This window comes from Anser anser (genome assembly GCF_964211835.1).
Source record: "Anser anser genome assembly, chromosome: 7".
NCBI classification, from domain to species: Eukaryota; Metazoa; Chordata; class Aves; order Anseriformes; family Anatidae; genus Anser; species Anser anser.
In genome coordinates this window covers 32,585,773-32,601,221 of record NC_139727.1, presented here as the reverse complement: position 1 = coordinate 32,601,221, position 15,449 = coordinate 32,585,773, and the positions used below count along the sequence as shown (strand labels likewise).

Here is a 15,449-nt window from a genome sequence, read left to right as displayed (position 1 = left end):
AATTGAGGCTGTTTAGTGTTTAAACATGTTTATTTTTAATAGAAGAGCGATTTAAAACCATTGTAGACTTAACTGGGATAATACTGAAGTAAATAATACGCAAAAGTCACTCAAAAAAGACAAGTTTCAAACATGAGAGGATGTTTCATTGTGAAAATAGATATTTTTAAAGTGAAGAAGAAGATGAAAGACTTTGTGTAAAACACATGCTATTGTAATACTTATAGTGTCTATGCCTTTGGTTTAATTAATAAGATCCAAAAGGCTTACATCTCAGGCAGGATAAATAAAAGTCATTTTGTTCCACTGAGCCGCAGTCAAAATCAGTCTGCTGCTCTACTTCTTCACACGTGGAGTTCTCATTAATTTTCCTCTCATGGAGCTGCATTACAAGTGGGTCTACTTGCTAAAGAAAGTGGCAGCAGGGTGAAACAGTGAGACGTTCATTCTAATCTAGAGGGTCTCAAACCCATCATGCCTGGGAAAGGCAAGCTGGGTGGTCAAGACATGGGCCAAAGGCCACAAAAAAAGTGGCTATCTGTACTGGGCTGAAAACTACAGTGCTAATGTAAGAATAAACTAAGAGAGGAAAGAAAAATAATTTGAAGGAGGTGATCTGATTAGCCATGGTAGGTGAAGTTCCAGTTAACCTCATAGAATGCCTCTTATCTGTCTGTAGACATCCGAAAGTCCTGAGCCAACTCTATATTCTTCCTCCAAAGATTGATACGAGTAGCCCACATAGGCAATTTAGGATGGGATCAGTCACCTTCTGAGTTTTTTTGTTTCTTGCCATTGTCTATTGAGCAACCCCCTTGCAACTAGCTCTGGAAATAAAATTGGAGTAATTGCACAGATAATTGTCATAGTATTCATCTACTAAAAATGAACAAATTTGGAAAGATGTGTTTGGGGAACTTCAACTCCCCAGATTCCTGTGGAGTTTCAGAAGTGCTGGTGGGCCTCTCAAGGCTGCATATCTGTAATAAATACTGTTTATTCTCCCTTTCCTTATTCACATATGTTGGAAGTCTTATCAAATTAATATTCAGATAAATGAAATTTCATAGTAATTGGTTTGTATGCTCTTAACTTCTCACATACTCTAGCTGATGGGTGCGTCAAACACTAGAAGTTTTTTTGAATACTTTTTGACTGATATAGTTGCCTGTGTTTAATGCTATTGTAATTTTTCCGTAGTCTTTGCGTGCCATAAACCTATTTGAAAATATTTTTTGTCTGAATTAGGTGATGAATGGGTAGTCAACACTTGCTACTGAAACTCTTTTCTGTTTGCAGAGACTGTACAAGGAACATGGAGAGAGTGTAAAGCATCAGTATACACCAACAACAGATTTTCCTGAACTCCTTCTGGCCAAATTAAATTCCATGAATATCAGTGAGGTATAAATCTTACCTTTAATACTTTAAAGGGAAATGGAAAAAGTTGATAGTGCTTTCCCCTTTATCCTACACCAGAAATCATACTAATTTTTTTTCTTTTCACCAGTGTATGATCTATGGTCTAGGTGTTTCTGAAGTAAAATCAGAAATCAAATTTTTTACCAAACTTCTTAATAAACTTCTCTTAAGTTAGAAAGATAAGAATGAACACATGTGATCTGATTATTCACGTTGTGTGTATTGATATTTTCATTTATGTTAGCAGTTTGTGCTACAATAGAATGGAACTACTCCGGTAACGTTGCTAGGATAACAACAATGCTGCAGTGTCAACCCTCTGAACAGCCTCTCTGCTTCTGTCCTGTTCCATATTTCCTAGATTCGCTATAAGGAGTCCTGGGGAAAGATGAAAGACGGTGGATATCAAATGAAACTAGATGCTATTCCTTTCCAGGCCGCAAAGGCTTCGGGTGAAATCATAAGCGACGTAGGTGAACTTACTGCTGATATTGTCCAGTAGGAGATGTCAGTCACTCCAGAGTGTTTCTGCTCTGCTGAGTGACTCTTGATGGAAACAGCATGTCCAGTGAACTCTACAGCTGGGAGACATCCGGCCTCAGTCTAGTTAGTTATTGTGCTTTTGGAGGTGTGGACACAAGCAAGTTAACCATCAAAGGAAGGTTTGCTAAGGCAAAGCTGACCAACCTCCCTAATGTATTGACTTGGCTACAGTCACTAACAGTGATAGGGATTGTTCAGGAGATATCAGCCACTGTCAGATAAACAACCTTTGGAGAACAGAGCTTAGTCAGGATGTTCTACCCTTCAGTGTTTGTCTTGGGTGTCCTTTGCAGGTTGTAGAGATATATAGTTTAATTTCAAGCATAGGAGACTAGTTTTTCTGAATTTGCTAGAGAGCTAATGGAGAGAGGCTCATCAGGTTGATTCTAAACACCTGCATCAGGTTCTTGTCTTTCACCACCTGTGTAATAGCAGGTAACTGACCCAAACTATTTTAAGTGTTCATTGTTGTGGGTTTATTTATATATTTTTGTATGTGTGTGACTTTCTCTAAATAGGATAAAATATTTAAATGTTTCTGTAGATGAAGTCTCCCAAGCATCCACTGAAGATTTATTCAAATTTGTTATCATATTAAGTACAGCCAGAATTAAATGTCCATAGCTCTCCTTCTGTAATAAGAAAACCATTTTATTCAGATTTTAACAGTTCTAATACTTGCTTCTCTTCAGTCCTATTCGTATTTTTTTCCTATTTCTTTTTCAGCACAAGTATAAGGAGGCATTTGAGAAAATGAAAGGACAGATGGTTGGTTCATGTGGACTGGACGGTGATATTCATATTGCTCATTCAGTTCATGCATCATCGCTGCAGAGTGATGTAAGTACAAGAAGATGTGGATGTTTTGGAATTGATTTGTTAACAGTGCCTAGTTCCTCATGGACAGCTTTGGACTAGCTTCTTATTATACTGTTTGATTGCAGTGGGCTTACACTGCGATTCTTTCTTGTGTGATGGTATGTGTAGATTGAGATAGGTAAAACAACTGTCTGAATAAATCAGTCATCTGTGAGGTTAGTTTGTCAGTTTGATTGTGAATAGATCTGGATGTTTCTCGATTTTTGCATAATCCGATTAGGAAATTTCATATGAAAAAAATCCTTGAATATTTCTCCAGCTTTCTTTTCTTGGAACAAGAAGTGAAAACAAAATTCAAAAACACCCTCCCCTCCCCCCCCCCAATAATATTTAATATTTTGAAATTAAGCTGGCCAAATTAGTATATAATGACAAATATTTTGAGTAGGGATTTTTACTAATTCTGATACACATGTGGCCATTTGCGTTTTATCTTCAGGCAGTAGCTTCACCTTTTTGTTGTGCATTCTAGAAATGCAGTAAATTAAGAATTCTTTCCTCAGTTTGATAATTTATAGCTTTAATGTGTCCAATTAATAAAAATGAAAATAAATTATACCTCATCTTAATTAAATATAATAAAGATGAGTCCTATTTTGATGAAAAGTAGGGTGCCACGTATTATAATTGCACATGTTGATTCTTCACTGCATAGTTAAACAGATTAAGAAAAACATTTTTAAAAAGAATAGTTTATGCTGGAAAATTGAAGAAAGATGGATAATGCATCTGCTGATCAAAATTTGAATTCTGATTACCATGCTGTGTTTATAAATGTGATCTGTTTTTAATTTTATAGGTGAAATATAAGCAAGGTTTTGAGGATGCAAAGGCTCACTTCCATCTGCCACTAGATATGATAAACTTGGTACATGCCAGGAAAGCCCAGTCTTTGGTCAGTGAACAAGAATACAGACAGCTGCTACACCAGTACACTTCTTTGACTGATGATCTGAGATTGCAGTGTGCCAAGAATGCATATAAACTACAGAGTGAGGTAATTGCAAAACATCCCCGCAATATTTCCCTGTTGGGTCTGGTGCAAGATAGTTCTGTTCCAAATCATGGCAGCTGATGGTATGTATTTGCATGGCAACTGAGGGATAAACAATTACTGTCCTCCCTTGATTACATTCAGGAATTAGACATTTATTTGTTGGGCAGTTGTACAATGTGTGTGATCACACCATGGTAAAAGATAAAGTAAGGTAGTCTTTGATGTTGGGGCAGAGAAGTGTTTGCAAGTGGGGATGTTGGTTGTAATTCACTGTTGGCGAATTACTCTTTTTAAGGTCTTACTAACCATGAAGACTCTTTACCCATAGGTATTTTGAGTTGATTTGCACCTGGGTGGGAGTAATGTGCACTTCCACAAGAAAAATGCCTGTTGTTAAAGATCTGATTTGTAAGAGACCTGTACACTGTGGCCCAAGATATAACCACTGCAATTCTCATAAGGACGAGTTTAGCTCACTACATGATCTTGAGTAGAATTACCTAGATAACGCATTACAAATTCAAGGGTAGGCAGTGTCAGTATGCACTAATCTCTAAGTAAAGGGCTTTCAATAAATTAGGTTGCCTCAGGAGTCCTCAGGAAGGACTGTATCTTAAAAACAAGTCTGGCCCAAGAATGCCACTGTACGTAAGTTCTACATTTTCAGCCAACAATCTTAAAGATGGCAACTGCGTTCAAACAACCGTTAACATCAGCTACGGTTGTGCTGCCCTAACTCGAGTGAAAACAGATGTAATCAGAGATTCTGAAGCAGATTTCCCTCCATGCCTATCTTCTGACTTGGGAATCAAATGCTGATAGGCAGCAACATGTCTCAGAGTGCAGAATTTACCTCTTTTATCAGCTGGCTAATAGCTGGCAAGAGGTGAGGAGAGATATCTGCTGTTGTCCTCTCTAATCTACAGACTCCCAAAGGGTATTTCCCATACACGGCACTGCAGTGGTTTTGAGTCCAGAGCTTAGCACTGGGCAGGCATATGCGTGAGAGGATAGAAGAAAAGCTGTTTTTATTCTCCTAGGCATAGTCCATTTCCATTACAAGTGTTTGGCTGAACAAAAACTCCTAAGTAAAGCTAGTTCTTCACTTAGTAAGCGCTTGCAGTTTCCACATATCCATCAAGTAGACAAATCTGTGTTTTACTACTTGTTTGGTCTTTATAATTCTTTTGAAGCAGAAAATAAGACAATCCTCCTTCTCATCATCACTCATCATCAGACGAAATAATATTTGTTGTAAAGTATCTACTTGTAATCTAGTGGTAACAGTTGAAAAAGTAGCATCTACAATGAGTCTCTGCTGTGTTTGGTGGTCCAGAAAATATTTTAACAAAGTCTGCAGGCTGTCTCAGTGGTATTTTTCTGTAGTGTTCCCTATTTATGTCATAACCATGCAGAATTGTTTGAAAGTAACCTTATTTTGTTTGCTATTCTAGTTATTATGAACTTACTAGCTTTTTTTGTAATATTTCATACACTTTTCTAAATTGCTTTTATTTTATGTAAATTTATAAATGAATACCTGTAGATTTGATTTATATACTATATGCAAATGAAATTTATATATCTGGGAAAAGTTTTTTCAAGGTTTCAAATGGAAGTTAGGAACCCAAATATCATTCAGTGTTCATGATACTTAGTACTCTTTAGAATCTTGCATCTGTACAGTAGATCTGCTGGTGCTGTATGCACAGAAACACAAGAACCTAGGGGAAAGTATCTTAGCTCTCTGTGGTAGGCACTAATTTTAGTGGATTTATTTAAATAACCTTATTGTGTATTTTTGGATGAATAAATATAGGGCATCTCAAATGCAAACTTGAAATTACTTCTGCTTGGTTTTCCTTAGAATTTATACCGGTCTGACATGAACTTTATGCGAGGAGTTGGATGTATTACTCCAGGGGCCTTAGAGATTGAAGGAAAGAAGAAAGCTTCTGAACTCATCAGTGAGGTAACAAAAGAGGTTTTTGATTTCTCCCCTACAAACAAGAGTTTGCCAGATGTCTTTCCATTAAACTGGGCTGGCAAAGTGACTCACTGGATAATGCTAGGCTCCCTCCCCTTGCGTTTGATCACTCCAATCATGTTCTAACTGCAGATAGGCGAACCTGATGGAATTCAAGGTTTTGCAGGCTTTGCTAACTTTTCACAAATATTTTCTCCCATGTTTCAGACCTAGGAGGTCATTAGTTTATGTGATTTATTTTAGTTTTAAAATGTTGTGGTTTTTCTTTTCTGTTTTTCAACTAAAAAATAAGGTTGTGACTATCTCTCTTAAGTACCTTGTACTGTTCCTCCAAAATTAGACTGCAGAATGCCCAGTACATTACACTGTCCTCAGCTTGACTTCTGCTTTGCGGTCTTAGATTGTTTTTCACTTGCTGCCTTCATGTGCTATTTTTTTAAACACTGCTTTAACTAGATTTTTCTCTCCTTTATTTTGTTGTCTTCTTACAGTCTCTACTAGTTTCAAATCATGGAGTTTTAGCCCATGTTCAGATAGATGTGAAATTAGGAAAAATAAGTGTTCTTCATAGCTGCATTCTAGTGAATGGATCCCTTCTTGCAGTGGTCTTAGTTATTTTGTTCACAATTCTGACATAACACCACAGGTTGGATGGAACCTTATCTTTCCCACCAAAAAAAAGATCATTTGGCTTATGCAGCACCTTTTCTTAGGATTGGATTTACCTTTACTGTAATTCCACTAGCTAGGGTTAATGGCACCAAGGGGTGAAACAACCTTATTACTATATTCAACATAGCAGCACTTTGTTTGTTTGTTTGTTTCACACCTTATTCCTTACTTTTCCCCTGTGAGACTTGAGTTCATGACTCAGAGAAGCAAAAGGTAAATTAGTCTAATGGTTAATAGATAACATATCCTTTGCAAGGCAGGGTTTTAAACACACTTCTAGTGTGTTTAAGTACTAGTGTTGGAAAATGTACCTTATCTGACAAGACAATTTAGTTATTCTGTTCATTTTTCTTTGTGTATGAACTCAGAGTAAATATCGTCAGCAGCCACATTCCTTCAAGTACACATCGGTGACAGACTCTCCTGGTCTCCTTCATGCAAAATTCAGCAATATGATTGCTAATGAGGTAGGCTCTCCTAACGTGAATCAGAAAATATGCTTTTCAAAATGCAGAGAGAGGGATGGAGGAGTGGGAAAGAGACAACCCTGTTCTTGAAAGAAAATGCATCAAAAAGAAAGCAAGCATCACTGAATTCTGCTTTTGCACAGTTAGATCACATTTTATTATTTCCAGACAAACATTTAATCCCATTTTTCAATTCAGTCTCTTTTTAAAAAGCTTGAATAGTGCCCATATGTCCTGTTATCAGGTGTTTTTACATGAAACAAAGCCTCAAAAGATCATTTCTGGGGGGTGTTCTTGAGGGAGCTTATTTGCATAATGCAGTCCACTTTTGAGGCCTCCAGAAAAAGAATCTTTTTTCTAATTTTCAAAAAACAAGAGAAAACCCACAGGTAAATTACCAGAATTGTCTGTAATAACACGAGGATAAAAAAATCCAAGCTAGAAAATATGACGAGTCTTACTGAAATGCCAGCTCTTTTAAATAACCCACATTCAAGGTGCCCTTAATGTTCTTAGGTCAACTTTTGGCCTCCTGGGAACATACAAATTCAAGCCTAACAGCACAGTGGGTAGGCTTCATGATATATGCATAAAAATTGATTTTAAATTTGCTTTTCTTTTATGCCCAGAAAAAAACCAAAAACATACAATAGCACTGTTATATTCTCAGCTGTTTTTTCAGTGGCTGACTACAATTGTCATAATCATAAACAACTTAAGCACTGCTATTACATTATTGAAACACTGGGAAAATTAATTGCAATCGTCTTTTTTGATCTCTTTTCTAGCGTCTCTATAAAGCAGCAGGAGAGGACAGTCAGCATCACTATACACCAACGCTGGGTCTGCCTGAGTTTACACGAGCAAGAATAAATGCAGCCAATCTCAGTGATGTAAGAGGTTTTTATATTTCTTATATGAGTTGGAGGATGAGTTGTGCAATGTCAAGAAAGATGGATAAGTAGAGGACTTTTTAGATCTGTTCTATTTATGCTTTCCCTGATTTGATTATATTTATCTCCATTAGCATACATACAGTTGTAAATTAAATCTACATAAAGAATAAGACTTGTTTTGTCTAAGTTAGTAGGATTTCCTCAAGATAATTAAAAAAAAATCCTTTGATTATGAGGAATGAGACTGTAACTCAGAATAACAAATGAAAGAGGGTTCCTTTGTTTGTTCCTTTGTTCATTTAAAAGTGAAAGAGCAATCTAAATGTGCCTTTCCTACTTTAGGCAAAATACAGGGAATCTTGGCGTAATCTACGTGCTCAAGGCTACAAGCTGACAACGGAAGCACTCCCTTTCCAGACTGCGAGGGCCTCCAGAGAAATTGCCAGTGATGTGAGTTGAATGATTCAACCTTCCATCTTGCCTAATTTCTGTTAACTTCATGTAAAACAATGTCTAAAGCAGATTTTACTGAATTAAAGCAACTCCATAACCATGTGAGACAAGTGTGAGACAGAATATATTACTTATGAATGAGATTCTTTGTGTGAATTTAAAAAAAAAAAAAAAAAAGGGAAGAAAAAAAAAAGAGGAAGAATCACTGCTAATCGGGAACCAAGCTCAGTTAAACATCTTCCAGTGGGAAATAGCTGGTGAATTAAAGTATTTGCAGACAGATAAATCAGAGAGATTCTGCTCCTCTCCAGGCTTTTAGCTTCTCATATTATAAAGTGCCCACTAATTCTGTCCACCCTGCTTTGAACTGACTTTTGGAAGTGCTTAGGGCTCCTGAATTGAAATGAAGTCAGAAGAAGTGTTCTTTGAATCTCTGTAAATCAGGAGCTGACTGTCTGGTTAGGAAGTGAAAATTAGTGAATTCTCTTGTACGTGTGTTTTTTTACGGCCTAAAACAGAGGGAACAAATCTTCTTACCCCTAAAAATATACTCTCATTTAGGTTGTTGTTTGGAAAATACTCAGACATGATGTTATCCATTTCTCAGAAAGCCCAAGTTCATCTCAGGAAATTTAACAAGAAAAAACTGACAATTAAGCTAAAATTAATTAAAGAAAGTATTTCTTTTGTGTAGCATTTAGTTGCATATTTTATCTCTAATATGATAAAATATGAATCTATTTCATGTGCATTTGTTTTATGAAGCAGCTATATCTAGCTGTAATGTATACTTAACTATATTTTGCAGAGTGCTTTTGGTTACAGCTTCAGATCTGCTCTAAAGGGTACAAATCCATAATAGAATTACATCCACTTACAACAGATCTGAATTTGGCCCTTCATCTTCGAAGCACTTTATAAACATTAGCTACTGTAATTTAATCCCCACAACTCTCTTGTGTGGTAGATAAGTGTTATTATCCCATTTCAACTACATTATGAACTCTTCAGGGCCCAGGCCTTCCCTTTAAAGTTCCAAGCACCCTGTTGATGCTGTATAAATAATCATTATCATCATCATCACTATTTCACAGAGAGGATAAATGCAAGATCATAGGGAGAGTTATAGTCCCAGCTAAGATGAGAATGAGGGGTTGCTGGTGCTTATTCTTGTGTTCAGGCCACCATCTTAGGTTTCTCAACATAGTTATTGATCCAGAAAGACTGAATTTACTCTTTAAAATAGCTGGGTGGCATTTGCAAATCTGAAGGCTACAAAGTGCATATGTTTCTCTGTATAGATTTTTTTCTTCTTTTGTTTGTTTCTCTTACATTCTCATTCCTAATGATGGGATCATAACTATGAGAGATAATGAAAGTCCATGATCTGAGGTTAAACACGACAAATGCTTAGAGGATATTCAAAGCATGTATTGAATTGTGCTTAACTTAAATGTTGCCACTACTGTGATATTTAAACTTGAGAGCAATGAGAGATTCAAAAATTACTTTGTAGCACTGCATACTCTGGCTGTTTTTACAGTCAGCATAGATGTTTCCATGTTTTATCCTGAGTTATTTAGCCAGAGCAGCCAGCCTAAGTTTGGCACGTTTTCACTTTTACCCTTTTTTATTTTTAGTACCAGTATAAATACAACTTTGTGATGGAGAGAGGAAAGCACATTGGTGCCAGAAGTGTTCTGGACGATACCAGGTTGCTGCATTGCTTGCATGCTGCCAAATTACAGAGTGAACAGGAATATAAGAAAGGATCCCAAGGAGTGTGGTCTCAGTACCATCTGCCCATGGACATGGTGAATCTTGTCCATGCAAGGAAAGCCCAGGCCTTAGCAAGTGATCAAGATTACAGAAAGAGACTCCATGAATTTACAGCGCTCCCAGAAGACATGAAGATGAAATGGGCCAAAAAAGCCCACATGCTACAGAGTGAGGTAAAGACTTTCCTTCTGTTGATAGTAAACTGAACTTAGCAATAACAAAGCTTTGAATGACTGGAACAAATTGTATGCTGACATTGGGCAGTGGTTTTAGGAGGATTGTAAACTTATGTATGTGTAGCAGCAAGATATCTGATTGCGCATATGGAATAAATGTGAATCAGAGGTTCTCATGTTATGAATCTGACAGAAAATCATTGTGGTCACTTACCTGAGGGATGTAAAAAAGCTCTCTTGACATTTTGGATCACAGCCAGGCAGAGGTTTGACAGCCACTGCCCTACGTGCAGAATTCTTTGTGCAGGAAATTAAATGCTCAGAGGTTGCTTTGAGATATGGTGCTAGAGGGTCATTTTGCAGACAGATCTGGGAATATCAAACAACCAGTTCCCCAGATGTGTTCACAGAAATTGATCTCACAAATGTAAGTTCAGACAAACTTCGACAGAAACGATGGAATCTCAGAATGGGCAACATCCAATGTCACTTCGTCATAGCATGTTTACCTTTGTTCAGGGGCAAGCTATTGGCTACGTTCAAACACACGTAAATATTGAGTTCATGTATAAGGCTGCATGGATGCAGGTAGCTGTATTTTAATGCTTTAGGTTCTGGAGTCATCTTTCCTTAGGTGCTTTGTACCACAAAGCTGTATTTGGGTGGGTTTTTGTTGTGTTAGAAAAGAGACTGAATGATCCAACAAGGAAGTGCAAAAGGTTGTTCAGGAAGTTGTTCTAACTCTTTATAGGTTTTCAGAGAGCTGATCACACTGAACTCAGGATTTTATTGAGAGACAAAGTGATGGGATGTCAGATCTGAAGGTCAGATATTTACAGATAGTCCAGCTATGAAAGTCAGTGTGGCAATCAAAGCACTGTAGAGCTTGTAACCTTTCTTACTCAGTGCACTTGCTATCTAGTATCTCAAATATACTAGATATAATACTATATATATTATAGAGTATATAAATATCCTCTTTGTTGCCAGAAAAAGACATCTTCAAAGAACCCTCCTTAACTTCTCTCTTCAAATAGGAGCAAATGATCCAACTGAAGGATCCCAGTTGGATTTTATTATTATGGTATAAAATTGTCTTTTTTTCATTTGTCTAGATGAAAATAAAAAAGTGTTACCCTGGGAAACAGAGGTATCCCAGTGGAGGGCAGCAAAAATAAGGATTAGGAATGAGTGAGAGAATTTTGGCTGTAGTTTCAGATCAGTACGACAGACACTAGAGAGTGTTTTCACTAGGGAAAACACTTTGTCAACTGCCTTTCAGTTAACAACCTTCATAGCACTTGGTATTGTGTGTACAATTATAATGTTACATATATGTAATGTACGCATATACATATATAATCAGATGCTTTTAAAATTAATAAAATAATCACATGTTAAGCCATTCCCTGAGGAAAGTCTAATACACCTGCTCAGGCCATCCAACAATGCCATAGGTACTTTCTCTGTGAAGTCACAGAAATCTCAGTCTACTTATTCCCTTTCCAAATTTACTGCTCCTATCCCCCCGCTGTGCAAATCAGCACTACTTGATTGATTAAACTTTCTTCTTCCTGGTTTACTACTCGGTAGAGCCCACCAGTTGCTGCCTCCTGGCTGATGACTAGTCCTCACAGCTGCACTGCTGGTAATAGACAAAGAGCTCTTAGCTGTCAAAGTATGCTAGCTGTCTCAGGGAGCAGTGACTAAGCAACTAAATTCACTATGCAGCTTTTTGGAGATATTCTCGGGATGGTGTGGAAGCTGTTTTTAGAAGCAATTCTTTGCCTTTCCAAATGCCACTCCTGTCTTCTTCTGTAATGGGTAACTGATGACATAGAGGTTATTTAGATCCAGGTAGGCAGCATATTTTGCTGTTTACTGATCTGTGATGGTGGTTTATACTATAGGAAAGTGTAATTTCCAAGGACTTAGTCCTAACAGCATGTAGTTTAGAGCTTGCCTAACAAGGGTCAAGGTAGGAGATGAATAAGGACCTCAGGACTTGGTTCCCTGCCTGTAGACACCACAGAGAAATGATCAAGGTGGTTTTGTCCGATCCCCTCACTGTCTAGTAAGGATAAGGTACAGCACCCATTTGAGCTTCCTGGTTGCTGTCCCCTTTTGTGTATAGGAGAAAAAAATACTGAAAAAATGGATGTTTGGATTAGTCACACAGTGTGCCAATATCATGGAAGAAGTCAGAATTGTTGGGACTGAGAGTACTTTACTGGTTCTGACTTTTTATTGGGTCTGTCTCATTTTACTTTATGGATCAGGAGGTAGAGGAAGTCTTTAATGCGAGTAAAGGATCTTAAGTCTCTTCTTAGAAATGGGGTTAATGAGGAAGCCTGCACCAGATAAAATAATTAGTATTCTTGACTTGAACTCACCTCAGAAAATTATTTCAAAAGGGTTTCTTTTACGCCCAGTACAAACAGGTTATTACTTACTGCTTTGAGTCATGCTAATTCACTGGTGGGGCCTTCCCTTGTAACTTGCATATGATACATTATTTAATTCCTGGTGGAATGAACAAATGCAAACAGTTTGGCTTTACGATCTGATATGTGCATGGCAAATGAAAAACCTCAAAATGTTAATATGAATCAGGGAGATTTTTTAAAAAACCTTAATAGCTGTGGATACAAAACTGATAGCTAACGATTTTCATTTTTAACAGCATCGCTATAAATCAGACTTGAACTTCATGAAAGGAGTTGGTTGGATGGCTCTGAGATCTCCGCAGATAGAAAGTGTAAAGAAGGCTGGAGAGCTCATCAGTGAGGTAACTGATAAATCTTTCATGGGATAGCACATCTGTAGGAATTGTTTACCATCAAGGCTCCTCGTTACATGACACTTACGAATGTAGCTTATCATTTCCTTTTGATGTGGGAGCCTGTTTATACAAGGTGTAAGTTACCAAGAAGCAGTACGGGAGATGCAAGTCCACTGTGTGACACCTGCTGAATATTTTCCATTCTGAATGAAACACAAGAGTATAAACAAAACATGTAGCAATAAATAAATGCAGTAAATTCTATTATGAAATTCTAAGCAGGTGCTTATGGAAATGTTATAGAAAGGTACAGCATTGATAGTCACACTGAGGGGGCATTAGCCTGCTCAGTATTAGGTATTAATGGAGAAGAATTATGAGCTGTCAAAAGTGTAGTGTTCAAAATATTTTGCATGTGAATATCCAGTGCAAAGTCCTTCTTACAAAACAACAACAAAGTTTGGTGCCTGGACGTTACAGCAATGACACAGTGGTGTCCTTTTTCATTAGCTGAAAGAGCAACTGAGACTAAAGCAGAACGGTATGTTTTTATTACTATGGCTTCAGGAAGGTGATATTTGTGTTTTGCCCCAGTTATCACACACACAGAATCATGATATATCACTGTCTAACAGAAACATCCTGTTTTTTTCTGTTGTTTGCTTTTGTTGCCTCCTCCAGACGAAGTACCGTCAGAAGCCAGAAAGTTTGAAGTTCACTTCTGTAGTTGACTCTCCAGATTTGATTCATGCTAAAAATAGCTACCTCCAGTGCAGTGACGTAAGTTTTATTTTACTATAAATGATCATAATTTCCGTTGTGCTATAATGCATTATAGAGTTGACCTCAGTTCTAGTATCAGTTAAACTCAATGACTTTTGACTCCTCAGAGGCTGTACAGGGCTGGAGACTCTGAAGCCAGGCACAAGTATACCCTGCCTCCTGATCATCCAGACTTTATCCGAGCCCGCCAGAATGCACTTCACATCAGTGATGTAAGTAATAGAGGCCTTTACTTTGAGGAATTGACTTGGTAATGGTCATTAAAGAAAACAAATTTGCTTGAGAATGAAAAACTTTCATGAATATGTAGAAGCTGGGTTCTTCGAGCCTGACATGAACTGAAAAAGCCATAGCTTGTGGACAGCTTACCCCAGGCAGAGGCACTCAATTTATCCCTAATATACCAATCTGTAATTAAACAGTTGTCATCATTAGCTGCAGGGTCACATTCACCTTAGTTTGAAAAAGGCTTTGAGTTCCTTGTTTAGTGTTAGGTCCTCTATAGGTAAAAGAAAGAAATAGGATTTACATTCTTTGAAGTGACAGAGGAAAAAAGTAACATGGCAAAGAGGTGATTGCACACAAACAAAAAGTCAGCCCTAGACCTATTAACAAAGCACACAGGAAAGACTGTGTTGGTTCTACCCAGGCTGCCTACTGGTTCTTGCAGGACTTCTGGCATCTCAATTTACCTTTGGACTAAGCACCACCTAGCACTAAATCCATCAGTGAAACATAAAAATATCTTTTGAAATGTGAAGCGGATTTTGTGCTGGTTTTCATACAGTCACAAACCCCAGAAAAGATGAATCAAAGTCTTACAGAAAGAAAATCAATAAAATCAGAAAGGGACAGCCAGAAGTGTCTGCTAAGGTACAACGGCTGGGTAACAGGATGCACAGACTGGAGGCTGGTGTAAGAATGCTTCTAAGGGAGGAAGAACCAAATCTAGAGAAATTTTTCTCTTCAGGATGTAAATGTATTTCACATCCACAAAGTCGCATTAAATATGTTAGAACTGGCTGTTATTCCAGATGAGTTAATGAAGCCACATGTGGCTGTGGAATAGAGACAGGGATCATTAGAAAAGCTTGAAATAACCGGCATTGAAATTATGATGCCATGAAACCCAAGACACTGCAAGTGGATGCATCAAAAGAGAGAATAAGGGCAATATCAATGCAATATTGATGTGACTGATGCATCACAGTTTCTAATAGAAATTAAATCAAATCAAAAACAACCACATTCAAGTACAAAAGGAAACCCTGGTGGCATTTTTCAGATGAGACATTTTATCATTATGGGGAATAGAAAAGAAGTTGAAGTGCTATAGAACTGGATCAAAACCTTGGAGATGGTACTGATGACTCTTGATACAAATAAGCCCAGTAGGATAAAACATTTATTATTGCTGTTATGGGACTACGTTCAAGACACTGGGGGGGAAAATGACTGTTTTGTTCTTTTCTTCTCAACACAGAAAGTGTATAAAACATCTTGGGAACAGACAAGGGCATCTGGCTATGATTTTAGGATTGACGCCATTCCGTTCCAGACAGCAAAGGCTTCAAGAGAGATTGCAAGTGATGTAAGAATTGTTCTGTTTCAAA

At 37.5% G+C, this 15,449-nt stretch overlaps 1 protein-coding gene across 1 annotated transcript in view; it reads left to right on the top strand.

Moving 5' to 3' along the window:
• Positions 1-15,449, top strand: part of NRAP (nebulin related anchoring protein) — a 56,357-nt gene that overhangs the window by 37,963 nt on the left and 2,945 nt on the right. The window contains exons 28-40 of the mRNA XM_083844215.1: positions 1,300-1,404; positions 1,784-1,891; positions 2,692-2,805; positions 3,644-3,841; positions 5,709-5,813; positions 6,869-6,967; positions 7,756-7,860; positions 8,206-8,313; positions 9,957-10,268; positions 12,955-13,059; positions 13,735-13,833; positions 13,944-14,048; positions 15,320-15,427. Of these exons, the coding sequence (XP_083700341.1) occupies positions 1,300-1,404; positions 1,784-1,891; positions 2,692-2,805; positions 3,644-3,841; positions 5,709-5,813; positions 6,869-6,967; positions 7,756-7,860; positions 8,206-8,313; positions 9,957-10,268; positions 12,955-13,059; positions 13,735-13,833; positions 13,944-14,048; positions 15,320-15,427 (1,671 nt within the window). The remainder of the gene's footprint in view (positions 1-1,299; positions 1,405-1,783; positions 1,892-2,691; positions 2,806-3,643; positions 3,842-5,708; positions 5,814-6,868; positions 6,968-7,755; positions 7,861-8,205; positions 8,314-9,956; positions 10,269-12,954; positions 13,060-13,734; positions 13,834-13,943; positions 14,049-15,319; positions 15,428-15,449) is intronic.